The sequence below is a fragment of the Columba livia genome, chromosome 6 (genome assembly GCF_036013475.1).
Source record: "Columba livia isolate bColLiv1 breed racing homer chromosome 6, bColLiv1.pat.W.v2, whole genome shotgun sequence".
Lineage (NCBI taxonomy): Eukaryota > Metazoa > Chordata > Aves > Columbiformes > Columbidae > Columba > Columba livia.
In genome coordinates, this window is record NC_088607.1 from 19,038,808 (window position 1) to 19,066,127 (window position 27,320).

Consider the following 27,320-nt stretch of genomic DNA (forward strand, 5'->3'; position numbering starts at 1 on the left):
GGTCTTATTTGCTTCTTTTGCCATTACAGACACTCTGTATTTCAGGCCTGATCTATGTCATCGTATAGTGTCATACTTCTCTATCCTTTCTTTAATTCACACTCTATTTATATTTATCTTTCTGAGTGGGTATAAACATCCTTTTTTTATCAGGTTTGTTAGGTAAATACTTTGCTTGTGTTTTACCATTTTTGGTTGCTAAGTCAAACATTTTAACAGTCTTTGTGTTTTGTATTTGATTAAGTTTAGTTGTAAGAAACAGAAAAATGAATATTCTTGACTAAAATGACCTGATATTTCACTTACAAACATGAGAGAGACCAAAAAAGATTAATGTTGCAACTGTTTTGACTGTTATGAAATTTGACATCCCTTTAGTTTGGGAAGAGCTGAATCAGACTCTTCCACACACTGCTCAGAGCAGATTTATATCAGTGAGGTCTGATTTACGGGACTCGTCCCACAGGCATTGCTTTTCTACCCATGCATCTCTACTGAGTCCAGTGGACTTTTGCCTGATTTTTTTACCACAAGAGGAAGGGCTTCATCAAGCTTGGTGGCTTCTTCATTTAGTCCCAAATTACACTGATGCAGCTGACAGCAAGATTTGACCTGAATGATCACACTGTTGCTGTGGTACATGCATTGTAAATAAAGCCAAATCTGCATAATTACCTCTTTAGAAATGCATGCTGTGGGAGTATCTCTTAGCTCACTTCTTGTGTCTACAACTGCCTCCTCTTCTGAATAACTGTATTCAAAAGCATCATTATGTTGCTGTGCATCTGCCATGAGAAGACTGCAGGTCCAGCATAACGTAACTGGGACATGTGTCAAAAACCCAATTCTGAAGTCTTTCCCACTGCTGTCTATTCAGCAGAATGCCAATGATATCGGGGAGATCTCGGGGTGCTCAGCATGGGCAAGCATAACCTGTGCCAGACAGGCAAACAGGCGAGCGCAGATGCCTGTTGTGTTGATTTTGGGCTGCCTGGGCTGCATCCTTGATCAAGAATTAGTGGAGCTAACAGTATCTTTTGTCTTTTGACTGAATGCCTCCAAAATGTTCGTCTTTCATCTAATTTTTCTTCACTGATTATTTCTAAGACATGCTGTGCATCTTGGCCCAAATTCAGGAGCTGCTGACACTGCAAGTGGTGCTGGTAAATCTGGTTGTAGGAATGGGCAAATCCAGCAGCTCCTTGGGGTGGCAAAATGGTTGTGGCAGCCTGATTTGTCTGTGAAGAGCCAGGCTGGCTGCTGCAGTTGTGGGGTGGGAGGGTTCAGCTTGAGGGGGCACTGGTTGCTGCTGCCACGGCAGCCCTGTGCAGCAGGGGCAGGTGCTAAGTGTGCCCAGACCTCACAGTGCAGCAGAAGCACCAGCTCAGGGGGTCCTTTATCTCCAGGTCTCTGTCACAGTACTACCTGTCTTTTTCCCATACCCAGGGAGCCAAAGCGCACACCAGAAGTGTTCAGAAGCTCGGAACCTGTTCTTCAGCCCAGTGCATTTGCCTGATCAAGATTACTAACTTTAATTCTCCAGGCTTTTCTCCTCTACTGCTTGTAACTTAGCATTTTTTTGTTTATTTTCATCTTTATTTCCCATTGTGTACCGAAATGATGTGAAAGAAACATTTGTTCACACAAACAAGGGAAGGTAATAGCTTCCCTCCCTGACCACATGCTCTCTTCTGTTCCAAGCCTTAATTAAAATGGTACTAAAGGAGGCAAATCAATTAAGATACCTTACAAGATCGTTTATTCACTTACACATGTACATACATACAATTACTTACAATAATCACATTACTGCTTTAGTCTACCTGTTATCAAATGCTGCTAATGAACTGCAGTGTTACTGAACTGGGTAACAGGCACCTAGGAATCCAGGGAAATTATTCCAATATACCAATTTTCTCTGAACATAAAACTTACATTTTGTTGTTCAAATGTGCAGATAAATTACCATCCAGTTTCCTTTGCACATTTAGAAAATTACCTGCTTTGCTAAGATAATATTCACATATTCAAAGTATTTCAGTTTCAAGTAGTACAGTAGCTTATTCTTCATAGGAACAAAATTCTGATATATATCTTCTCTTACGTTCTGACAGTGCATTGACTCTAAGTCCCTCACTCAGCACATCAGCTCTGCCTTTAATGTGTGGGGTTAATTGTAGCTCTTCAGAGTCTGAAAGCTGATTATTGGATGGGCGGTCCTGGCTTCCACTATTTTTTAAGTGATATTACTTGGTAATACGCAGAATTTCAAGGTTGGACTCCAGTCTAACTTTCTTTTTTTTCAATTTTGATAACTTCTGCTTTATTACAATAGTGAAGAACTGTAAAGAACTACATTGATTATGATCTGCCATGTGGCATAACTAAGAGCAGACACTGGATTAAAAATTAACTTTAGGAATCCATGTTAAAAACGAGATTAAACAATCCATATGTCTATAGGCATTGGCCTATAGGCATTGGCCTGAGCTAAAAGTTTAGGCAGATCCAATCTATTTACACTTTGTGGTCCTTGGATCTGGCTAGTGGTTATATGTAAGTTGCAATAAAATAGTATAACGTCCTGCTTGGAGTCATCCTTGTGATGCTATGACAAAATAGCTGTGCCTGTAAAATATCATGATATTATTTAACGTTGTGTGTGCCATCTGCCTGAGTTTTGCAAGCTTTTGAGTTCTGCTGGGTTTCCTGAGACGAGCTGTAGGAACAGCAGAGGATGCCCAGCCTGGCATTGCTGTATCCAAGTCCTGCCAGAGGTCCCACAGCTGACATTTGCTGCCCTGTCTTCACAAGCTGAAAGGAAAGCCTGGCTTCCAATACAAAAATGTTCCTGCTTTTCTTGCACCTTGTGATGACCTCTGTTATAAAAAAGCATTCTTGAAAGAAGTGGATTTAAGCAAACAGAATAGAATCTATGACATTTTTTTCTCAACTGAGACCAAAGCCACAGGCTCACAGTTTTGGTAAAAGCTGGGATGTGTTCACAGAATAACTTCAATTTAAACTATTTAAAATTATTTGAACATTTCTAAATGTTCTGAGACAAAGCTCTGTTATTTCTTGTTGTCACTCCCACTATAAGAAGCTTGTAATTGGAGCCAGGCAGAGCAATTTTGATGAAACCAAACTCAAGAGAATATGTCAGGCTAGAACAAGAATGAAGGGGCTGGGAGACTGAAATTATTTCCAGATTCTGACTGAACTTAATGCATTCAGGCTATGAAGATGATTAGGGGCCTAGAGCACCTTTCTTATGAAGAGAGACTGAGAGAGCTGGGTCTGTTCCGCCTGGAGAGGAAAAGCTAAGAGGGGATTTCATGAATGTTTATAAATATCTCAATGGTGAGTGTCAAGAGGATGGGACCAGACTCCTTTCAGTGGTGCCCAGCAATAGAGTAAGGGGCAACCGGCACAGACTGAAGCACAGGAGGTTCCATCTGAATATGAGGAGAATCTTCTTTACTCTGAGGGTGCCAGAGCACTGGAACAGGCTGCCCAGAGAGGTTGTGGAGTCTCCTTCTCTGGAGACATTCAAGACCCATCTGGGCACATTCCTGTGCAATCTTCTCTAGGGGTACCTTCATTAGCAGGTGGGTTGGACTAGATGATCTCCAGAGATCACTTCCAACCCCAACCATTCTGTGATTCTGTGATTGTTTTATACTAAAAAAATAGGGATGGGTGAATTTTGGAAATGTCAGACTAACTTGTTTGTAGAATGTTGATATGTTTTGTTTCAGATGTCCAGAAACTTTTTTTGAGTATACAAAACTGTTTTCATTTCAATGTTCTAAAAACAACACATGGAAAACATTATTTCTAAAAGGACTTTTAATTTTAAATGACCATAATTCATATAAAATGGCTGAAATTAGTATTAGCATCTACAGTTAATCAAAAGACATCCATCCTAAAGAAAAAAAAATACAAAACAAAACATAAAACAACTCTAGTGTGAATGAAATATCTTATTATTAATACAAAACAGGTATTTCCTGAAATACTTGAGGAGCTTTCTTTATTTCAGACTCAAATTAATGTTTTTTAAAGCTACTTCAGTTATTACTTACCTAACTTGAAATATGGGTGTGACCATAAATTCTGCTGCTGAAATGTATTGCTACCTTTTTGAATATATCTTACATTTAATTGATTTTTGAAATCAACCACATACTTATCACAGACTAAACAGAATCTATTAATCAAGCAAGCTCATCTATTTTATTTTCCTCATACATTTCCTTCATATGCATGCTGTTGGGGATTGCAGGTTTTTTGTGTGCAGGTGATTGAAGATAGCATGCATTATAAGCTCCTCCTATAATCAATCAATCAGTCTCTCAGTTAAAGAACAAAGAAAATAATTGGTATTGGTGAGATTCCTGCCTGTGCACAAGAGACTTCTATTGATCCTCAGACAGGTAACTGTTGATTGCAAAAGGATTATTGATCATCTGTACTTTGTTTTCCTAGTACATTGACGTCATCTCTGGAAAAAAAAAAAAAAAAATCACAGGTTAACAATAACTTTCTGGCTTTGCTTTGCCTGAGATGATCCGTAGCATCATTGTAAATGCTGAGCTGGGAGATATCCAGATAAAACTTACAGAAATTCTAGAAAATTATTAATAGAACTGCTAGAATTACATTCAATAAGTTCTTTCCACTTAACTTTTATTTTCCTAAATGTTTCTTCATGTCATATCTGTTTTTCCTAAGTGAATTAACACAACAAATGTGTGATTCTGGCTGTTGTGTTGATTTCCAGATGCCATCCTCGCTGCTGGGCAGGAATCCACTAGCAGCAAGCAATGCATTTTAGGGCATCATCCTACTGTAAGAACTGCTCGCTATGTTGCAGACTCTGGATTATTGTCATTTGGGCTGCTTCCCAGTATTGCTTTGCCACATGAGTGGGGAGCATCTGAGCAGCTCCTGGATCCATATTGTGTCTGCATTATTACAAGAGTTTACTACTTGGAGTACCTGCTAATGTGGGGACAGCTGCATTGCAGCTGCATAGGGCAGACAGCCTCGACTCACATTATGCCTCAGCCTTATGTTAGGGTATTCCAGGTATACAGCTGGGAAGCTGGAGAACAAGACAGTTAAATTACTTGCCTTAGCCCATGCAGGGTGTCTAGCAGATCTGGCCTGTCATTAGGAGCTCAGGGTAACCCCACAGCTCTTCTGCTATGCGACCATTCCCTTTACCTAGGTGGATGTGCCTTTACAACTTCTGTGTGTCTGCCCGGTACTGCCACCCCACTCCCCTGCTCCACCAGACTCCCTCCTTCTCCCAGAACACACCTGTTCTGGCTCGATCCCATGTTGGACCTGCAAAATATAGAGAGTGAGATATTAATTTTCACTTTCAGAGCAGTAATCAAAGATGAGCATTTAAATAAGTGACACATTAGAAGTTGGGGAAATGCGGGAACTTTTTTTCCTGTTTTCTTCACTGCTCTTCATCTTTCATTCAGTTTTACTCCATCTAGCGTCAGTACTTGGAAATAAGCTCTTGCCTTGCAGCCCTCAACTTGTTTATATTAGATCTCATAACTCCACTGGGAAATGGTATTCATCATAGTCCCTTTCCTTCAATACTACTTACACATTTTCTGATGACTTTGCTAAAGAAAGAACTCACTGGAGATTTGGCTGGCAGAGACTTGCTTTGTGCAGTTTGCCGCAGGTTTTTTTCCTTCTCTGAGAGGAACTTTGTCACACGTGTCTTTTAGAAAGATGTGCTTGAAATTTTCTGTTCATGTGAAATTCACTGCACTGTTAGTGTCTTTAAGAAAGAGTTAAGATCTGGTTCTCATCTATGTAGTTTGAATTGGGTGTACAGTCCACAGGAATCCATATGGCAAGGGATATATAAGCTGCAATCAGAGGGATTTTTTTCTGCTCTGCTCAATTTCTTCCCTGATTTCCTTCTCTAGTTTGGGGCTGGGCTGAGTCAGTAAAGCTCTACAAAGTGGCAGTGCCTGCACTGTCCTGCAGCTCTTCCACAGCTAAGTTCCCATACTGCCTGCTTTGCCCAGTCCTTGGGGAGCTTCCGGAGCATCCAGAGAAGGTGTCTGCTGAAGTGCAAGAAGGGAAGTTCACCAGCACCTAGACAGCACCTGCCTGCCAGCCTGCTTGCCCGCAGGCTGATGACCACACTGGAGGTACCTGGGGGTTTTCTCAGCCCTCCTTTGCCTGCACTGGTCTGGCACTTTGCAGACACAAGGAATTTCTTTTAGTGACACAGCTCTGAGATTACCCAAGATGCCACTGTTACGCAGCAAGATTTTTCAGCTCATGTCAAAGAATTTGTGGCAGCTCTTTCCCAGAAAGGAGAAAACATAGTCAGGGGATCTGATATAGGATGCACTTATGAGCTTAGCAAAATTTCTTCACACAAAATAACACAGATTTAAGTACGTGAACTAAGTTACACAAATTTCTGCCTGTCTGGAACTGTAGTTATTAAAAACAACAATTGTGCCTTCTTCTGACTATGACAACAGATTAATGCAGAACAAGGCCAGTGCAAAGTCATTTGCGTTAACTGGGGTGAATCAACAATGGATTAGGTTGAGGGATGCTCACTTGATCCCATCCCCTGTCTGTGTCAGAGAAAGTGTCAGGAACTGCTGGGAGGGGCATTGCCTTTTCTTGCCACTCCTAAGTGATTGCCTGCCTGCAGCCTAATCCTAACTGGCTCAATTCTCTGCATACAAAAAGAGCAAAGAGACTGATTGGGAGGCCAAGGCTCTTTTCCATGTAGCCCAAAGCAATTAGTAAGTCACCTAAAGGGGGTGGCTTTCTTGATGATGCTCTCAGGTGGTCTTCCCACTGCTGACAATACCAGTTGCTGCACGAAAAGATGGTCCAGCCTTGCCCACTACCTCCGCTGGAATATCTCACTACTTTCTTTGTGCTAGATGTTGTTGAACAGCCTGATCTCTCTGAAAATTATTTTTATGTTATACTGTACAGACATTTTGTCAGAGCCAAAGGTGGTGGAGATGTGTGATTGCCTGACCAGAAGAGTGGCTGTGCTGGGATGGAGGGGGAAGCAGAGCAGGACTGTCTCTAGAGATGGGAAACCTTTTGGAGATGGTTCCCCTTTCCTCCAGGGAATCATGGAAGCTCATTCAAAGGAACCAGTTTACAAATGCTTTAAAAACAGCATTTCCACCTAAAGGAATAGTTATTATTTAGCACTTGTCTCCAGCTCCCAGTCCCCTCCTCCACCTATCCCATGCCAGTGCAAGTGTTTCAACACCTATGTAGCAAATCTGATTTTGGAATAGGCTGGGTGTTGTTTGTAAGGCACAAAAAATAACTTGATAGGATTTCAGCCATGGGTATTCTGTCTTTTTCCATTTACAAGTCCATATAAATTTTCCATTGAAGCTATGGGCCTCTCTAGAGTGTCTTTAAGACCAATTTAAACCCATATGGAAAGCATCTAAACTCATAACCTTTTGTGAATCCACGAGAAATACTCCATGGATCTCCAACTATTTGTAGCCTACAAGGCAGGAATCAGCATCACTTTGTGTGATACTTATTTCTTTCAGCTTGCTATTTTCTCTCTGACACCAGGCTGTGAAGTAAACATGGAATATGGAGGTGGGTGGTTATAAGCAATAACCAGAAGAAAAATGAACTTAGCTTTGCTGATACCTACTAAAGGTCCTTCTAGGCAGAATTCTTGGAGAGTAAGAGATCAGGGAACTGAAAGAAAGTGATCTGGTAAACTATGTGCATGATCATCAAGAAGGATCTATAAATAATCTTATTTTCTGAGAAGTCACTGAAAATAGTCTCCTAGGACTCAATCTGAAATTAGTGATCCCTTTTTCATGTGCTTAGTGTGAACTTGTCCAGAAATTCAATGGGATACAGGAAATTCTGTGAGCTGGAATATGTTGGAGCTCTGATTTGATGCTCTTCTTTTCTGGCTAAGACCTGTGGCACTCTGAGTCTCTTGCGTCAGGAGGTCTTGTTTTATTTTGGTTTGGTTTTGAGCCACCCTTTAGCTATGACAGCAGCTTTCATTCCTAGCTAATCCCATGTTGTCACCTCTCTGACAAGCCCTAGTCAACACAGGGCTACTCAGTCTGGATGGCAGGCGGGTGCTGCCTGGGAGCAGGAGGCTCTCTGCTCGGTGACATCTAATGCTTGAGTTACCCTGGGTCTCTGTTGACAGCAGTGATGAGGGTACTCTTCCAGAAGTATTTCTGATTTTTTTTTTTTTAATCCAGACTCACAGCAGCTCCACAGGAAGGTAGAGTTACCCATTTATTGCTGGAATCAGTGACATCAGCAAGTTTGCCAGCAAAGACCATGATGGCTGTGGAAGGAATTGCTTATGACAGGTGTCTGAATATTACCAGGAAAGTATTCTCTCGACTCAGCAGGTTTGGGACCAACTCTTACAATCAAATGATTTAGAGCTATTCAAGACTAGCCTCAAACAGTTGTGCAGAGGGGTAGGAAGGAGTAAGGATTCCTCCCTGTTTGGCAACTGTGAAAAGGTCAACTGCAAATGCAGCCCCCAGATCCAAGGGGATCACAGGCACCCTGGGCCAGATGCTCTCCCAGGGAATGTGGAGAGTGGGCAGGGAGGAGCAAAAAATAGCCAGAAGTGTGGTTCTGCCTGTCAGACTGGAGGCTGGCATCAGTTAAGTATGCTGTATCCTGGAAAGGGGTTTAATGAATTAACCTCACCCTAACAGTCTGGGCTTATGCATATGTGACTATATATATAAAACTCTGTGTGTATATGTGCCTGTATTTGAAGTATCCCCTCTATTCAGGAATGGCGTTAAGAGGAACTGAGAATCTGAAAGTGCTTACAGAGTGTCTTAGTACTGCTTTTAAAAGCCTGGTGTCCCCAGCACAAAGTAAAGCTTAGTGTCCTTGGTTTTGAAGTGTATGATATAAAGATTAATTTCATTTTATGGAAAAGGTAACCTGAGCTGAAGTAACTTGTCCAAGGTTGTTCAGAAGAACAAGTTCAGCTAAATGGGGCAGTGACAGAACCAGGTAGAAAAGTCAGTTTATTGCTCTAGTCACTAGTGACCATTGCCTCAATACAGAACGGATATTTACATTTTGCTTCTGCAAATGTGTGTGTGCAAGGAGTCAAGACAGCCACTTCTGCTGAGATCATTTGCTCATTTTTTTTTAACATTTACCTAAACACACATGGAATTGTTTAGGCCATCTCTGCTCATACTTATGTTTATTTTTATTATAATGCATTATTATGGAGTTTGTGCACTTGAAAAAATATTATTCATTAAACTTAGTTCCCAGGATGCATACTGAGAAAACAAACCTAGGGCAGTGAATATAGCTTTCAATCAGCAACCCACTAGTGCCTGTCATGCTGAGCAAGAAATCAGGCCTGCTCTGGTATATTAGCAGGGCCAGACTCATCTCATGCAGGTGGTATCTGCTCCTTAGTGAAGTGCAAATGCATTTCTGCCTAAGAGGACTGTAGCCCTCCAAGTTGTCTTCCCATTCTGATAGTTGTTCACTACTGCTATTTGGCCACGGTGGCAGTGTGAAGGGAGGCTCTGTGGTCAAAGCACACCACAGAGGAATAATTTTTGATTGATTTTGCAAGGCTTATTTAGATCACAGAGGCCAAGTGTCTTTTGCTGGCTCTGTTTTTCCTTATTTGTAAGCCTCTAATAACTTATGAAAACTTTATGTTGACCTGATGTTTGGATTGTTTGTGGAATGTATTAGATGGCAGAATGAAAGACCTTGTGAAGGGCTGAATGGAAAAAAGAGTGGCAGGTGAAAGAACAGCTTAGGATACAGCTGAGGGATGTTAAGGAAAAACGTTGGAGTCTTTGACCCCAGAGGTGTCAAAGATTCCGCTGACTCTACATGACTGATTTTCTTTAGATCCAAGAAAAGGATGCTGACCATCTATGGCAGGAATGTCATGGCTGCACACAAGAGCAAAAGTGAGCTGAGTGGGGAAAGGGAGGTAACTGGTGGACTGAGGCAGTTTCACAGGGGTGATTTTTGTGCGAATAAATGAAAGGATTGTTGTTCCAGGGAGGCACATCCGCGCTGCAGTGTGAGCCGCTGTCTGCCGAGTGACTGTCTGGCAGCTCTGTTTGTTGACAGCTGCAGCTCTTGTTTTTTATATTTGCTGTTGAAAAGTATCTTGGATGATTTGGTCTGTTCCAGGCACTGTTCTGCTAATGCAGAAACATGAGACACCTCAGGAAGGACTGCCCCGAGAGACCCATCCAGTGCCAAGAGTTTTGAGTGGCTTCTGATAACTTTTCCATTTCATAAGTCACTGGGTTTTTTTCAGTTTAGTTTTGTTTGTTTGGGTTTTGTTTGTTTGTGGGTTTGGTTGGTTGGTTTGTGTTTGGTTTTGTTGTTGTTTTTGTTGGTTTGTTTTGTGTTTTTTGGGCTTGCTTTTTTTTTTGTTTTTTTGTTTTTTTTTTTTTTGTAAGGCTGGTGAGGTGAGTTTGCAGTCTGAGTTGCAGTTTGAGTGAATAGTAGGCAAAGTCATATACAGGGGGTTTCAAAAAGATGGACCAAATTTGAAATCACTATATCTGTGAAACTGGGTCAATCTCTTTGAAACACCCTGCATTACATTTAAAGGAGAAGGCATTTTTTTGAAAATAAGGATTCTTCATTGTTACATATCTGAAGGCCAGACTGAGAATAGACTGAGCAGCTGGGACTCTGTATGAAAGGCTAAGCAAATGGTTTTCAAACCATTCCACACCAACACTTGCTATTCTGGTGAGACTGGTAATATTGCAATGCATTCCTCAGAATATTGGTGACTCTGCTTAACAAATTCCTTTCCTATGCCTGCATTTCTTGCTTGCATCCCATGTGTTAGATGAATGAGAATGTTGAGAGACAGCTGGAAGCACCTGAGGGAACATGTTTAAGCAATAGGAAACTTGGAAAGTGGAGATTGTAACTCTTCAGGTAAAGATGGGATGCTATAGTGCCCATCGCCTAAGGGCACATGACAGACATGGATTTATACCTAGGAAAATGTGTAAGAGGCCCTGAAATAGTGACTCCAAGATGTAAGACCTGTGTCTGAATTAATTTAAAGCGGTGAGAAATATACATTTTTTGCTTAAACTGAACATCTCCTCATAGTCTTAAGTTTGTCTTGTTGTTAATACCTTTTCTTCTTCATATCCATTTGCAGTTGACAAAGTTTGTTAGTGTTTTGTAGTGACAGACAATTCAGTGGTCACATATTCAATGTAATGAGTCACTGATTTAATCTCCCTCAGTGAAGATGTCAGAATAAATCTTATGTTAACTTCTTAATGGGAGTCTTAGCATGAGGGCCACAGCTTGAATTAAATGTAGTGAATGAACTAGCCTTATTCCAGGTATCTCCAGACAGAGAAGTGAGACACCTTACTACTGGAAAACATGTCCTCTTAAAGTCAGATCATTGTAAGGAAAACCTCTGTCTCCAAGGCTGATGTATTTCCACAGGAGGGAATTACATCATTGAAAAGTAATTAAAATTCACAAAAGTTGCTGTAGTATGGCTTAAAACAGCCTGTACCAGTCCCTGTTTCCTGCTCTCTTTGTATAAAAATGTCTTGTGGAGAAGACATCTTAGTCACTTTAATTAGGAACTGGATAAAGATAATTCCTTTGCAGTTTTATTTTTTGGCATCATGCTGTTTCAATTATTTTCGCCATTGGACTTGCCTATAGTAAAGCAGCAGTATGTGCTTGCATCTTAAGCAGGTATGTTTTCAATGGATAGCAGAGTGGCTAAGACAATATTGCTGCCCCGCTGCAGCCTGAATGTGTAGTGTTACGTGTGAATAGCTGATGCAGTGTCTGAGTTGCTGTAATGCATTTTGATGCCCAGCATCCTGTACAAACTGTGCTCCAGATCTTGATCCTTTTTCCTTGTGCACCACTCTTCCAGTGACACATTCAGACAAGGCCAAGGTCTCTTTTCTTTCGATGTGTATTTACTTATGCATTTTGATTTGTAAATTTGGGCCCATTTTCCAAGGGACTCGCATTTGTGGCTTTGTCAAGTACCCTAGCATCAAAACTACGTCTTTGGTAAAGTTTATTTGTGAGCTCAGAGTCCAGTGATTATACAGGTTGTCTCTCTTATTTGCAGCTGATAGTATCAGTGATATGACTCATACCTACTTGATTGGCTTCCTCTTTGGTAACTGATGCATTTTGCAATTCACAGTATTACAGACCAATTTGTACTATTTAGATCAGAAGGAAAATAAGAACGGTTCTCTCAAAAGAAAGGAGGATTTCTTTCTCTCTGACTCTAAACCTATTCAAAGGATCTGAAATTGTTCGATCAGGCCCTCTTATGTTCAGTATTTCTGCCTGTTAGTGCAGCTGGCTACAGACCCAAATATGACAAAATAGTAGGAAAAAGGTACTTAAGGCAAATGTTTAGGCTGAAACAGTTCTGCTAGTTGGAAGAAACTGCAGCTCCACATTCAAACTTGCATATGATTGCTCAAACCTAGTCTATGCTGAGCCATTGATCTCTGATGTTTTTATTTTCTGAGTGGATGATTTCACCTCCTGTCTAATCCATGACACTGTTTTAAGACAATGGGAAGACTGCAGGCTTATAAGATTCAATGACATTCCAAGCCCCTCTCCACTCACATAAGGAACGATGTAATTCTCAAGAGTACCTTGTGTTTTGCCACCGTAGTCTCACAAAAGAAGTCATTCTCTTAGAAGTAGTGGAGTGGGAAAATACAAAAGAACACTTAGATGCTGCTTTGGATAGCAAAAGAAAATCACTGATAAGCTTGGCACGTGGTGTGTGCAACTCCCAAGTTCCTCCTCCACTAAACATCAGAATGACTTGTGTATTGCATTTAAAATCTGATGTCCTGCTGAGTGATCTACATGGAGGCCTGTAGAATCCCTGTGAATGGCATGCGGAACTTTGGTGTTTTCTGTTGCCCAGGACATGTTGAGGCAACAGATTCCTTTTTGCTATTGCAACAGGTTTAAAATATATACCTTTGCCTTTTTAGTAAACATTCTCTGTCCATCCTTCTCCTTGTGTCCGTATGCCTCTTTCTTTGTCTCCTTCTGTCAAAATAAATCTGTCTGCCATGCACTGTAGTTAACTCAAAATATTGCTAACATTAAATGTGCCCAGACATTTTTATTAATACATTAAACTTGCATGAAATTTTAGGCATTATAATTTACCAAGCTACACCAAGATGGCATTTGAAACTGACGTGAGCTATTAATTTAAAAATAGGACATTAAATAATTGTCAGATGACATCTGAATTCCTGTTTTTCTAGCTGACAGCAGCTTGCCTCGAGCCTTTTTCTCTTCTCAAGTGTTAGTAAATATCCCATTGAGTTTAAGGGCATCACATTGTGAATTGATTGTTTAAATCTTAGTGTTATATACCTGACTTAATAAAGTGGTAAATGCTGTTAATTATTTCACAATGAGCTGTCAGTTCCATGTGGATGCAGAAACACTTCTGGTTTAAGTGTTTGGGGAAGCAGCAAAAGGGATACATCCGAATGCTTCCTGATTTTAGTGGAAACCCATTCTTCCAATGTGTGGGTTAGGTTCAGTAACAGCTGGTCAGAGTTCCAGCACAAAAGAAGATACTCAGCATCGAGGCCCTGTGCTGAGTGACACCCACACAGCATTTGTCCCAGCTAGGGAGAGAAATTATTGAGAGGCCTGAGATACTTGTGGGAATAATGATGTGAAGTCTAAAACAAAATTTGGCTGGAGGTGAATGCAGTGACTACTCTTATCAGTGGGATTAAGGGCTTTTTCCCTGAACAAACACTAATAATCATCACTGGTCAAGCAGAAACTGAAATTATCTGCAGAATATATGTTAGCTTTCTGTGATCCTAAAGGGGTGATATCTTGATTATCACTGAGATATTCAAGTTGCCTGTATACCTGAGGGATTCAAGATGGCTGGAGTAAATCTAGAACCAGGTCATTTCATATAATGAACTTCACTTTATCAAAAAGTTTTCCAGGACTAGCCACTGACCTAAAAATGCCATGAATTAGAATCCCCAGGGAACTGAAGCAGGTAGTTATAATCAGTTTAGACCTAATTATCATGTGCCCCTGGTGACGTGAATAAATGGGAAACTATCCCTATAACCTGTGGGGAAAAATAAATCAGATTAAAATGAACATCCAAGTTAGATGAAGAATGTAGGAATCCAAAACACGGCATATAACTGTGTTCTTTGGGTCAATTTTGGTCCTACAACAAAGAGATACCAACATAGATAAGAGTCCTTTGGAAGGTTACCACATACTTCAGACATTACGCATGCTGTTAAAGTCCAGTTCCAACTTTTAAGATATTCCCATTAGGTACAAGCCAGTTTAACATGTCAGCACAAACTCTGCCATCTGGAAAGGCCCTGCCCTGAAGAAAGTTAAGAGAAAAGATAAAAAAGTACATTGCATCCTGTATGCTGTATTTCCATTTGCTTTCCTGTGAGTAGATTACTTGGGTTGTAGAATGATGGTACAAACACAACAAAGCTAGTCCTGAATCAACCATCTGAGGTGTCAAAGTATAGCTTTGCATAAAAAAAAAAAAAGCCTTATATATTTCCTTGCTACAAATTGGTGCTATCTCAGGGATATCTGCATTTCACTAATACTACTAAGAATTAGTTAATAGGGACGTTTTAAAATGTTTGCTATGGATCTGGTAGTATTTTTACTGCCAAAGATTTCCTCAAGACCACTACAATGCTATACTGCTTCCTCAGATTAAAAATTGCATTATAGAACTCCCTAATGAGCCACCAAGGAGTAATACATAGATGCCCTGAAGTAAATGAGAACAAAGATTTGTTAGTAAATTACTCACTGCCACAGTAGAACTGAAAAGTACAACTGATCAAGAAGCAATGGTGGATTTATAGTTGTTTTCTACTTAACCAAAAAAAGTAGTCTTTAACATACCTAGTTTTGCCCCCAAATATTGTGGAATTACAGCTTCTCTCACTGGTCAGTGTCTCTAAGGCAATGAGTTTGTGTATTGTGTCATATTTCCAGCCTTAAGACCAGAATTTTGACATGAAACTGGGAACTTCACTCTACCTTTGATCAAACGCCTGTAGACTGGGACAAAGAATCATCAAAGGGGTCAATGTAAGGTCATCATTAAAGATGTTAAATTTTGCTGTCATGACAAAGTCATTCATTTCCCCTAGAAAGATCAGATGATGATATGATTGATATTCAAACTGTCTCTGAAGGAAAATATTGCACATAATAAACAGCAAGTGGGGTGGAGGGTTGAAAAGTCCAATGTAGAGCAGTTCATAGATCACGCCATCTGAATTTCATCCAGGCAGTAAATTCACTGCCTTCTGTGTCTCTTCTTGTCTTTAGCCCTCTCCTCTCTTTGTTCCTGTTTCTCTTGACTCTGGTCTCTGGCTTTTCTGTTTCACTTTAGCTCTTTTTCATACCCTTCTCTTTCGTTACTCTGTCTACACTGTCCTTAACACACCAGAAAGTTTACCAGGTATTCCATGTTTGTTCTTCTGGCCATTAGATTAATACACATAAATTGTGAGTGTATTGTAAGAGAATACCGCATTACTAGGAATGAAACATGTTATGACAGTGGATGATAGGCTCTGGAAGTGTCTCCCTGAAAAAATAACAGATGTTCCACAGTTGGGGCCCTTCTCTGCTGGACAGGCAAAACACTGAAGTACTTGCTGCAAGGGGTGCCCTTCCTTTCATCTTCAACTGAGTGTTTACATATGCTGTGCTCTCTTTATAATGAACAACTGTGATGAGGACGTGCTTCTATCTGGCTCTCTGAGAGAGGCCAAAAGCCATTTCTTAGGTCATTGAGTACAGCTGTTGCCTCCAGTTTATGAGAATTCTGATTAATTAATGTTTGGGGTTTTTTAGTCACTTATGTCTCAAAGGGGCACAAAATAGTGTCCACACTGTAGATTGTCCTGAGCCAACAGAGAACTTGCAGTCCAGTGTGTCTGCTCCCACACATCTCCTGTCCTTGGAGAAGATGCAGAGTGCCAGTCTAGCACTACCTCTTCTGCCTGTGAACCTGTCAGCTGCTCAAAATCTAAAATGATCTTACTCTTTCTCGGTAAAGAGGAGGAGGGTGAAGGGCAGAAATGCATCCCTTCCAGCAGGAATGATCACTGCATGTCTTTGACCTGTAAGAGCCTGGGGTGAAGGAAGTTCTCAGAACTGAGGTTCAAACACAGTAACTGGGAAACTTTTGATGAATCCATTTACCCTAGTTTACATACTTTTTTTTTTTCTATTATCATTTGTTTTTTAAATCTGAAGGGCTTGTGACTGTATGACAAGATAATAAAAGCTTTGTTTCAGAGAAAGTATGGAATAGTTCTAGCAATGTCAAAGAACATCCAACTTCAGCACTTTTGAAACAAGGCTTTTGGATTTCATCCCTTTGAAAATGCTCCTTTTAAAAAATATGTTTGCTATTATAATATGTAGTACAAACTAAAATATTTTTTTAAAAAAAGCTTAATCAATTGTTTGAAAGATTTTCCTTTTAAAAAGAATCTCAGTCTGCTGGAATTTCTCTCCTATTTCAGAAATGTCAAAACCCTGTTACAAATAATTTCCTTTTTCCATGCAGATTCCCTAGATGTGTTGTGTACCATGGTCCTCTAGAAGTTTGTGTGTTACGTGATAGTATTCAAATCACAATTGTAGGGAAGCATCATGCATAGAGAGAGGAGTTAAACATTGCAGTTTGTGTATCGCACCACCTCAGAAAACACAAGGGACAATGACTCTTACCTTCTATCCATTTTGCCATCTGACTCTAAAGAGAGAACAGGAAAACGTGGTTAGTTAGGGAACCAGGAACAGAGTGGTGATAGAGCTGTTCAGAAGTTGTGTGAATGCAATCAGGAGAATGTAATTACTGCTAGTAAAAATGCAGCCATCCTTTCCGAGGCAAAACTCTGTGATAATACTAGTGTAATGTAACCTTTCTAAAGCCTTTCTTGGTTCTTTCATCTGGAATATATCCTGTCAGTTTTCTCCGAGCTGTATCTTTGCTAATATTTTGGCTCTTTTGAATTTGATTACAGCACATTCGCAGAGCATCATGAGAAACAACTTTGAGGCCAGATGCCTGGTGAGAATGGAAGTAGTTTCCCTTTAGGAGTTCTGTGTAGTGCTACTAACAAAAGCATCCAACCCTTTGTCTTTCAGGAAGTGGCATTATATTGTCATTTGTTTCCTTGTGGGGTAGGTGGGGAGTCTGCAAAATTACCCTTTAAAAGACTGGTGTTTACTGTCAATAGGATGGGATCAGGTCATGACTGATTGGTTGAGCTCACAGAACAGTAGTGGGCCCAGATTACTCAGTTTACTTCACTCCAAACTTAACGGTTAAGACCTCTCCTCTCCTTTTACTAAGTAAGAGTCTGTGACCACTTTTGAAGCGATGTGTCATGGTGCACTGCTGAATTAGTAGGGTTAGACAGGTCTGGGTGCTGACAAATCAGCTCTCATTTGTTGCATGCAGGTTAATGCAGAGGTCTGGCCACAGAAACAAGCAGTTCTGGATACGATAGATGGACAAGCAGCTCCCAGTCCTGAGCTGTAGCAACATGACTAAGTCCTCTCATTTCATTTTCCTTATATAATGTCTGGCTTATTTTCAGGGTAGAAACTGGTCACATTTGTGAGAATTTCTTTGTTTTTAAAAGTGGACTGTGAGAGCTGGCACTCTGTAAGCAACCAGAACTGCATAGGTGCTTTTTAAAATTCAGCATGGAGATGCCATACAGAGCAATTATTTCAGTAAGGATCACTTCCTGACATATTTCATGAGATTGCCTCACTACTTCAATTTCTGCTGTGGTTTCCTTCCAAGCCAAATTTTCATGTGCTACTAAGAGTACAGACCTCTCTTGACAAGAAAAACTTAGGTTGCAAAGGATTGTCTTTGCAAAGTCCCAGGACTCTTTTTTGCAAAAAAATAACATCTTACACTGATGTTCCAGTCAAACTGTAAGTACTTTGTATTTCCTTATTTGCCCTTGTCTGTTATTGTTGTAGTTACTGTGCTTTTTTATTTCTAGCTCTTAACTGCAGTTAAGTGTTACTGTGGGCTGTTTTCTCATTCCACAGACAACAATTGTATTTCAGCAGTGGAAGAAATCATCACAATATTTTCTGTGCAGTGTTCTGTGAAGGACTTTGGAGTCCTGTCAGGCAGGAGAAGCTCTGTGCAGAGGATGGAGGGCCACAAACTAGCATTGCCTCTGGACAGGTCCATGGGGCAAATGCTACCTGTCACTAACGTCTGTCTACTGAACTTTTGCCTGTTTCAGATTAAAAACGTGCTTTCCTGTGGCATCCTGAAAACTAATCACAGTGGAAAAGTTATAGGGAGTTTTTATTATGTACTCTGATTGAAACTTCATATCTAGCAGTCAGACAGTTGCACTTAAAGAAGTAGTCCAGAATCAGTGAAATAAATAGTAATTTTGGCTAGGAAGTGTGAACGAACCTCCTGCCCATCCTGCAGATTCAATGGGCTATCTAACTTACATTGAATAGGCAGAATTTTGTTTTAAAAATTAATTATTCAAAAGGATAGCCAGGCAGTAAGCTGAAGTAAATTCTGTTTCTCTTGTAAGGCTAAAGAGAGAGCTGGTTAGAGTGAAATGGGAATATACTGTTCTGGGGACTCCAACACTTCCAACACTTTAAAAATAGTTCTTCAAAGGAAAACCAGAGCTGTCATATGTACACAATTGCTAACACTGAAGCTCAAATCTGCTGTATCAGAATTTAAGGAGATCTAGATCTCTGGATAAGAAATCAGGAGTATTTTTTCTTACCTCCAAAGGCATTGTCAAGCATTTGTTTTTTGATCATGCAGATTATTACTGCTACAAAACTGATTGCTAGAAATGTTCCCAGAGTAACTCCAATAATAACATATGTGAGATCTGCAAAAATTTAAAACAAACCAGTGAGTGTACACCATTAAGTGGTAAACACAGCTCTGTGTTTCAAATGTGGTAACGCAAAGTTTCCAAAGTTAAAATACACCCCCCTTAAAAAAAAAAAACAAACAAAAACAGTCTTCATATTTATTCTTCAGAAGGGTCTGATAATGCTGAGACAGAGCAGGTGAGAAGAGTCACATACTAGACTACTCCCAACACCCCACACATGACGAAACCATGTGAACCCATGGCTAAGGGGCTCAATGCCATTTTATGATAATGAACAAGTTTAGCTTCTGTGTACAAGTCTCAGCTGAGTTCTAGAACTAAATCTCTAACTTTTCCTCCAAAGTGAAATTTCCCATACCCACTCCCTCACTATTCTGCATCCTGCCAAACTCTTATCCCTGCTTCCCACAGCTGCACACACACAGCTTCATCTCCACCCAGTCCCCAGCCTGCTGCCCTGCTTGACTAATCTGCCTGTAGGGCTTTGCTGGGAGAATGCAGGAGAATTTTAAAGTGTAAACTGTGAACCAGATTGTGATTCGCATTACTATGTGTACATAAGGGTCTATCTTCGTCAGTCAGACAGGAGGGTATCTGTGTTCCAGGCTCTGTCCTCCCTGTGCTCATTGCATTTACTTAGAAGTAATTTAATAGTCCCAGTCACGCGGCGGAACTCTTGTGTTAGGCAAAGTACAAACAAACAGACTATTATCTTCTACACGCCAAAAGTATGCACACTTTTTTAAGAACATTCATTTATGTTATATTTGCTTTGCCCCTAACTTCCAGTCTAGAAGCAAAAATCTCACCATGAACTCACCTATTTCCTCCTCTGGGTTTCCAGAAGCATAGACCTTTGCTCTCCAAAAATCTGGAACAGAAATATTTTAGCCTATTATGACACCAGGGAGAATGTTCTATATTAAAGGAGAGTGCTGTATCTGGCTGTTTCCAAGGGAATGGTTGATGCTGGTAAAGCATAAGAAAGGATTTGAGGCTTCCTGGAATAGTGAAGTATTATCAGTCAAGTTAATGAGGACAGTCTAGGAATGGCCACTATGTGCCAGGCTTTGGACCGAATGGAAACTATGATTTTAAAACTTTCAGTTGTTTCCATTCTAGAGATTCCTCACTGCAAGCGTGTGAGCTGTAAGCAAGAGGAATTGCTATAAATCAATGAAAAATTTGCAAATGCAGTAAAGATTATAAGACACACTAATAGGAGAGGATATGGCACACCTCAGCACCCTCTCCAGAAAACACACATCCCAATTCTGTCTGTAGTCTCCAAAATGTGACATTGATGGAAGAGAAGAGAGCCTTTGCCTTTTGCAAGAAAACATTACAGGCTGGAAGTCACTTTTTCAGAGACTCCCACAGCAAGTTCCCTGTTCATCAAAACAACACCCTCCTGGCCCTTCCCTTTTCTATAAATACACTGAGCTCAGCTGCCTGATGCTCAGAGCATGCAGGTCCCCAGAATGTAGCATCTTTTAAGGAAGCAATTAATTCCCACATACCTTCTGAAGGTAGCATATTCAAAATTTTCCAAACAACAACAAGAAATTTCAAGAAAAAGGAGAGAAGTCATCTTTAGTTTTAATGCTGCTTGCTTATTGTACAAAATTGCTAAAAATGTATGCTCAAATGCTGGGTATTTTTGGTGATGGACTTGCAAAGATATTTCCACTTTTCACATAGCTCCAGATGACATAACTGATGTATAACTGCATGAGGTGTCTTGAGCATGAGAAGGTTTTAAAGGCAGGTATGGCTCCTGCATTTAAAAAAAAGCATGATATGAAATTTCTGCCTCCTGTACATGCTTCAGGCAGAAGGTGAAGTCCTCTCTTTCAGCTACTATTCTTTGGCAATCGGCTGCCTGGGCAACAGTATCTATGAGACTTTGTGGGAACACAGCTGTTTTGCACACATCATCGTCTTTTCACAGGCGGTGGGGGGGTTATTGACTGAAGCTCAAGTAGGATTTTAAGGTCTTAAATGTACCCAGTTTTCCTACTGCTAAAGTGTCCAAGATTATAAGTCCCATCTTACCTCTCCTGTCTCTCCTCCACTTCTTCTGGTGAAACAATTCTGTCTTGCCAAGGTTTTGGGGGCTGTGCTTTCATTTCTTGTCCAGTAAAATGAATGCTAGAATATTATTGCTTTTAAACTTCAGGCATAGCCCTTCCACTGCAAAACCAGTCATTTTGGTACCTTTACAGAAATCCATCTTCTGTCTGTTTTTCAGATGGCTGCAACTCTCTCTTGAGCTGAGTGTGCACTCTGGGGCTTTCGTGGTTGTGTCAGAAAAATCTGATATATTGGGTAGCTCATAACAGATTTGTTTTTATTTCCTGGTCTCAACTGCACTTCTAATCCCATTTTTTCATAAATTATGAACCAAGCTTCAAAAATCTGGAGATGAACTTAAAAAAATCTTGAGTTTTAAAGGAAATGTATTTTGGGAGCTATAATTCTGATCTGAATATCCTTTTTTGACAAACTTTTCTTCATAATTAAAATGTCTGGAAACTTATTTTATAAAAGCAGAAATGTTTTCTCTTGAAAAACTCCATGACACTCAGAGGAGGGAGTTGGGATGTGTGTGCAATCCAGTTGTAAATAAGAACACAAACCTGGCTATTCTAAATTACCAAAGTAAAAGTTACAAATAAAAAGATTAAAAAAAAAATGTCAAAGATTACATAGTGTGTATAAAAAGCATAGCTCCTGATTTTCCAGATTAAAAACCAATCTCTTTGCTCTTGCCTGTGAATTTATTTCATTATAAATTAAAAAACCCCACCTTTCTTCCATCTCCTTAATTATTTTGTGCTCGTATGAAGAATGTTTTAAATTCAAACGTAATAAAAGTGATATTGTATTACTTTTATTATCCTGATGATCATAATACATAGACCCTAATGTATGCTTTCTAATGGAATTAAACCAGTGACAGAATATGTGTTTTATGGCAGAAATAATATTTTACATAGAATATTTTATGTAGGTCAGTTTAATATATTGAGATTAAATTATGAGTTTCTTTTTAAAAAGGGAGGAAAATCTCTGAAAACCCACAGGACTAGAGAGAACATTTTCAATTCATACTTTCAACATGGTTTTAATTAAGGTTTAATATCATTTACTGGATGCTGCTTAAATACCGATTGCTTTTGAGGACTGTGTTAGATAGCCAGGTTCTGTTTGTCTCGGTTTCTCCTCAGCTGGAAGGAAGTGAACTGACCACACACGTGTCACTGTTTGACCTAGATCCTGTCTTCGGTTCAGATATTTTGGGGTTGTATACAAATCTCCTGATACAAAGGAGTGTGAAATGGCACCTCAAATTCTGCAGCACTCCAGTCCCAGTGCTGGCTTTCTCACCACTTCTTTCTCTATACTGGGTTTAGACTAACTCACATGTCTTGAACAAACCCTCTGGACTTGGAGAAAGAATGTTTGCTTTTGGGTGGAGCAGCCTTGCAAATGGCTTTGATATCTATACTTGAGTGACTTATGAATAATTTTTCTAAGGGTCTTGAAGCAACTGATGGTGCTTTGTCACCTCTCCTGTGTGCTGGATTCAGGCTCAACGTGCAGCTGTAACAGATGTGCCCCCCTGGCCTCAGCAGCAGTGGGAGGCTGGTGAGAGGCATAAGCTGTGCCTCCCTCCCACTGGTGGGGGAACGGTTTTGTGTGTGTGTTGTTGGCAGAGAGTCTGGAGATAAATTTGCAGACTAGACAGGTCTTGCATTAGAGGTGGGAGGTGACGGAGAAAGAGTAAGTATGAATCTGCTGCAGCAGCTGGCATGAAGAGCCGGGCTCGGCGGCTGAGGAAGCTTTTGGTTCTGGCTGCTTGTCACAGTCCTCTGCCAGTGTGGTTACCTCCCCCAAGGGACAGTTACTGAGCAGCTGACAGATCTGCAAATCAATACGCCAGGCTGTGAGTGGGTTGGGAGCCCCAGTCTGTGATCTCGCTGTACCTCTGGGCAGGCTTAGCCCTCCTCAGACCTGCTGTGTACAGAGCTGGGCTGAGCAGAAAACAGCTTCTGAGCCACACCGAGGGACGTCCTGTTCCCCTGTGTCCTCTGCTACATAACTGTGCTCACACGGTGCCTTGCCCATAGGTCAGTGCGGTGAGGAAAGTGGTGCAGGGTGCAATTTGGACATAAGACCAGGGATCGGGAATAGCTCGCTTTCCCCATCTTATGAGATATTGTAAACAACTCACGGCCATAACCTGCAGTGATAAACAGTAACATGTGCCTTTTCTTCCTCAGTGCACAACACTTGCCTCAGTCCCTTTCCTTCTCTTGCCTCCTGCTTCCATGTGACTTTCTTCTCCCTCCCACATCTCAGGTTTCCCCTTCTCCTTACAGCAGATAGTGGCTGGTCCTGTGGCAATGAAGTAGCCAGAGGTTAAGTGCCATTCACCTTTGGGGCAGCAAATGGGAAATGAAGCAAACATCTGGGAAACCCAGAGATAGGGTAGAAAAAAAGGAATGGCTCACAGGGGGTGTCTGAGCAACTCTAGAGTCAAATAAAGAATGCCCATGACAACTAAGCATTTACAGGCAATGATTCTACTGGTAACTATTCCTGAAAGCCATTATTAAAAACAAAACAAACCAACGAACCAAACAAACAAAAAAAAAACCCACGCAAAAATATTGTCTGGTATTAGTGTAACAAAGTTCCCAGTTACATATGAATTTAATAAGATAGGCACTATTGGCATCCAGACAAATGGGGTCATTCCTCAGACTTCAAATTAGAAGCAAAATCCTTCTTTGTAGTAATAAATGAGGACAGGAGTCACTTCTACTTGACAAGAGGAATTTTTTGATCTCTAGTCCTATCCAGGCACCCCTTCTCCAAGGCCTATAGATTGGCCATCGCCTACACCTTTCCTTATGACACTTGGAGGCAGGTTAATGCATTTTTCTTGTATCTATCGTAAAGTCTTTTTTTGCTATGGAACGTCTTGCTGCTCTTGAGTCTGCATCTCTACGCTATAAGCAAATGATACTGTATTAATGGGACTTGTGCCATTTAATTGCTGAGTAATTACTAATCAGTAACTAGATAGCAGCCACTGCTGACTTCACATCTGTAAGAATTGCTGGTTACCCATGTTCTTCCTCTGGACTCTTGGAAGTCTCTATAGAAAGGTACAGATGGCTTGAAGGGCCAACAAAAAAGGACAGTGAGAGTGACAAATTCTTATGCATACTCTGAGAGGAGCTACAAGAGGATATAGCACTGTTGTAGATGTATGGATAGCTTTGACTGCAGAATCCGAGGCAGAAGCAGATATCCAGTAGATGCAAGCTGGAGCAGCAGTCTGCATGCATCAGGTGGGGCCAACTGCCCTTGTGGGGTTCCCAGAGGGCAGATGATTATTTTAGATTAATTTCTGCATGAAGCAGGGTAGTACAGGGAGCGTTTGTCAGATAAAGATGAGGTTTTTGCCACCAGAGGGTGTCTGCCCCTTTACTGAACCTCTCGGAGACCACAGTAACCCACCTAAACTTCTGTCTTAGTAGCTGCTGCTGGCTCCATCCTCCCCATTAGTCCTAATGTTAATATGAACCCTGCTGACACTTCCCATCCATGAGCCCCACCTCTTCCCTGCACAAAGTGGAGGTAACTGTGAAGTAAGAGACAAGTTGTGAGGATGAGAAAGCCCTGCTTTGGGCTGGGAGGAAATGTGAGAAGCAGCCCGAGTCAGGAGCATCAAAGTCATCCTGTGAGAGTTGCAGACATCAAAAGCAGCTTGCAGATAGTGTGCACACAGATCAACTTTTTCCTTATACTCCACTGAAGTTCTGTTTTCTATACAGTGCCAAACAGGACGCTCAGCAGTCTGCCATCACATCTGCAAAGATGCAGGTATTTAACTTCATGATGTCTTCTGGATTGTGCACAGCTGACCCCTTAGCACTCAGTCTAGGAGGTGTTTGCTAGAAAACTCAGCAAAATACCCCCCTGTCTCGGTGAATGTTCTTTTTACAAGGAACAAAGTTTTAAACAAAGTTTTAAACAGCGTACATACAATCAAACTGGGAAATAAATGCCGCCACTAAGCTCAGGAAAAAAGTAGCTCTCAGAAAAGACGGAAAAGAAATATGATAGATGACTTACGTAATAGAAGAAGAAATGCCATTAGGACTGATATCCAGCTTGTTTGTAATGTCATTGTGAACTTCTGACAACAGTGTGGTTTCACCAAATTTCTTCTAATTTAGCCCTTCTGGAGTGTCTGTTATTTTTAAAAAGAAAAAAAAAAAAGTTAAAGCAGATCATGTGACTACGTTGGGAAACTACAGTCACATCCTGGGTAGTTACATATGCAAACAGAAGTTCCCTTTTGGGGGTTTAAGTTCAATACCTAAATAAACTCCCTGCTTGAAAATGTTCTGTAGAGAAGGTGGACTGCCAGCAGTTACAGCCTAGTGTAGCTGTTTTGCTCTCTAAGGGACCTTTAAATGCTAACATTTATTTTTACATTTTCCTTTCATAATTAGCTTTTTCAGGAGCAGAGTGGAAGAAACTCACCGTAGCTGAAAAACCATTGCAAGCCAGTTCCTGGAAAGGAACTTCTACCTAAGAGAAATGTCTTGACATAGTAGGAACTAGAAAGCAGGAACTTACTACCAGATGATGCTTCTGATAGGAGGCAAACTTATTCTTTGAACCACAGTGAAAAAACAAATTTTTCTATTCTTCAGGAAAAATCATCTTTTCAAACAGGTTAATGTGTTCCAAAACTGAATGACTGCAAAATATACAAGTAAATATTATTGCTTTTTGCTGAGTGAACCCATTCCTCTCAGCTCATTTCAGCTTCATCCTTCAGAGATGGAGGGCACAAGAATATGTGCCTAATTTTTTTGCAGCAGAGGTCTCTGGAGGATCTCTGTATTGCTTTTATCCCTTGACTCTTGATGTACCATTCTGCTTTAGGTTAGTCCTTAGCTGTCTGTTATCTTCACCTCATGTAGATGCTTATATACTCCAATCAAAATAGTCTGAAACGCATCTTGAGCAAGGAGTTTTAAGACAAAAAGCTCTCTCGGATATCTCTTTTTCTTCCTTTTGGTGAGGGAATGTCTGAGCAACCTGGTCTCAGCAGAATCTCACATCTTAAGGCTGGATTAAACATCTGTCTTGCTAGGTAAATTATAGTTGTAAAGGCCTCCTTCCAGAAGTCTATTTTTAATGGGACCATTGTAGTCCATAAGGAATTCTGATGACTGCATGTGTATGGCCATCTTGGTGGAAAAACGACTGCAGATGAGCAAGATGTTCACAGAAGTTTAGTTGCTCTGACAAGCTGTGAGTGAAAAATTGTGTTTATGACTTCCAGGTGTTTGTGAAGGGATAAGCAAAACACAGTGTTAGCCAACAAATAAGACTCCTGACGCACCAACAATATAAATAAAGATGACTGATATACCCTCTGAGATGGCCTTCACTTCTGGCTTGTTTTGCTATATGAAGTATAGGTAGAACTGACTGAGTGTGGTAGATGTGATAGAAAGTATTTGTTATTGCTTTGACTTATTGTGAGTGTTCATGTGCACACATACACATGTGTATAATTCATTTTTGCTCTTTCACTGTTCCTGGTTCTTTCTGGGATAAGAGTTGAAAAGACTAAAACCAAGCAAACAGAAATCTCTGCACCAGCTGGACAGAAAAGATCAAGATCCTTGTAAGAAATCCACAATGTTTTCCTACCCTCATGTGATCAGTCTGCAAATGATCCCATGCTCCAAGGTTCCTGAGAACCTCTTGTGGAAGGAATAACATGAATGTTAACTCTTTTTTTTTTCCTTCCCCCATCCCGTGTTTTTGTTTGTTTGGGTTTTGGGGGTTTTGTTTGTTTGTTTGTTTTATGGGTTGGTTTTAGGTTGGTTGGGTTGGGATTTTTTGTTTCGTTTTTTGTTTTTCCTGGCCCAAGTCAGTGGCCTCAGAGCGATCTTGTGTTTCAGAGGAGCAACTAAACATCTGAGTATTTGGCTGAACTCTCTAAAGCTGCTTGGTTTATTCTGTTGCTATTTCTCCAAAGAATACTGCAGATAGCTCAGCTAGCTGACCACACACTGCTGACTATGTATGCTCCACATTCACAGCATACATCCAGTGAGGAAAAACACTGACCAGAATAAGACAGGCTTAATAAAATCCTGCTTTGTAGTGAGTTTATTCTTGTTCTTGACCAAACTGGGGAATACGGTTTCAAGTGTAGCTATCATT

General features: G+C 40.6%; 2 protein-coding genes across 2 annotated transcripts in view; one reads left to right on the plus strand and one right to left on the minus strand.

The window, feature by feature from the left end:
- C6H10orf71 (chromosome 6 C10orf71 homolog) overlaps positions 1-27,320 on the plus strand; it is a 90,609-nt gene that overhangs the window by 15,375 nt on the left and 47,914 nt on the right. The gene's annotated exons all lie outside the window — the stretch shown is intronic.
- LOC102089345 (uncharacterized) lies at positions 1,737-25,326 on the minus strand. The gene is made up of 6 exons (XM_005498000.3): positions 25,203-25,326; positions 19,873-19,923; positions 18,933-19,043; positions 16,873-16,897; positions 5,332-5,358; positions 1,737-4,510 (listed from the first exon to the last, which is right to left on the minus strand). The coding sequence occupies exons 1-6, from the start codon at positions 25,255-25,257 to the stop codon at positions 4,465-4,467; spliced, it is 315 nt and encodes a 104-aa protein (XP_005498057.2). The 5' UTR covers positions 25,258-25,326; the 3' UTR covers positions 1,737-4,464.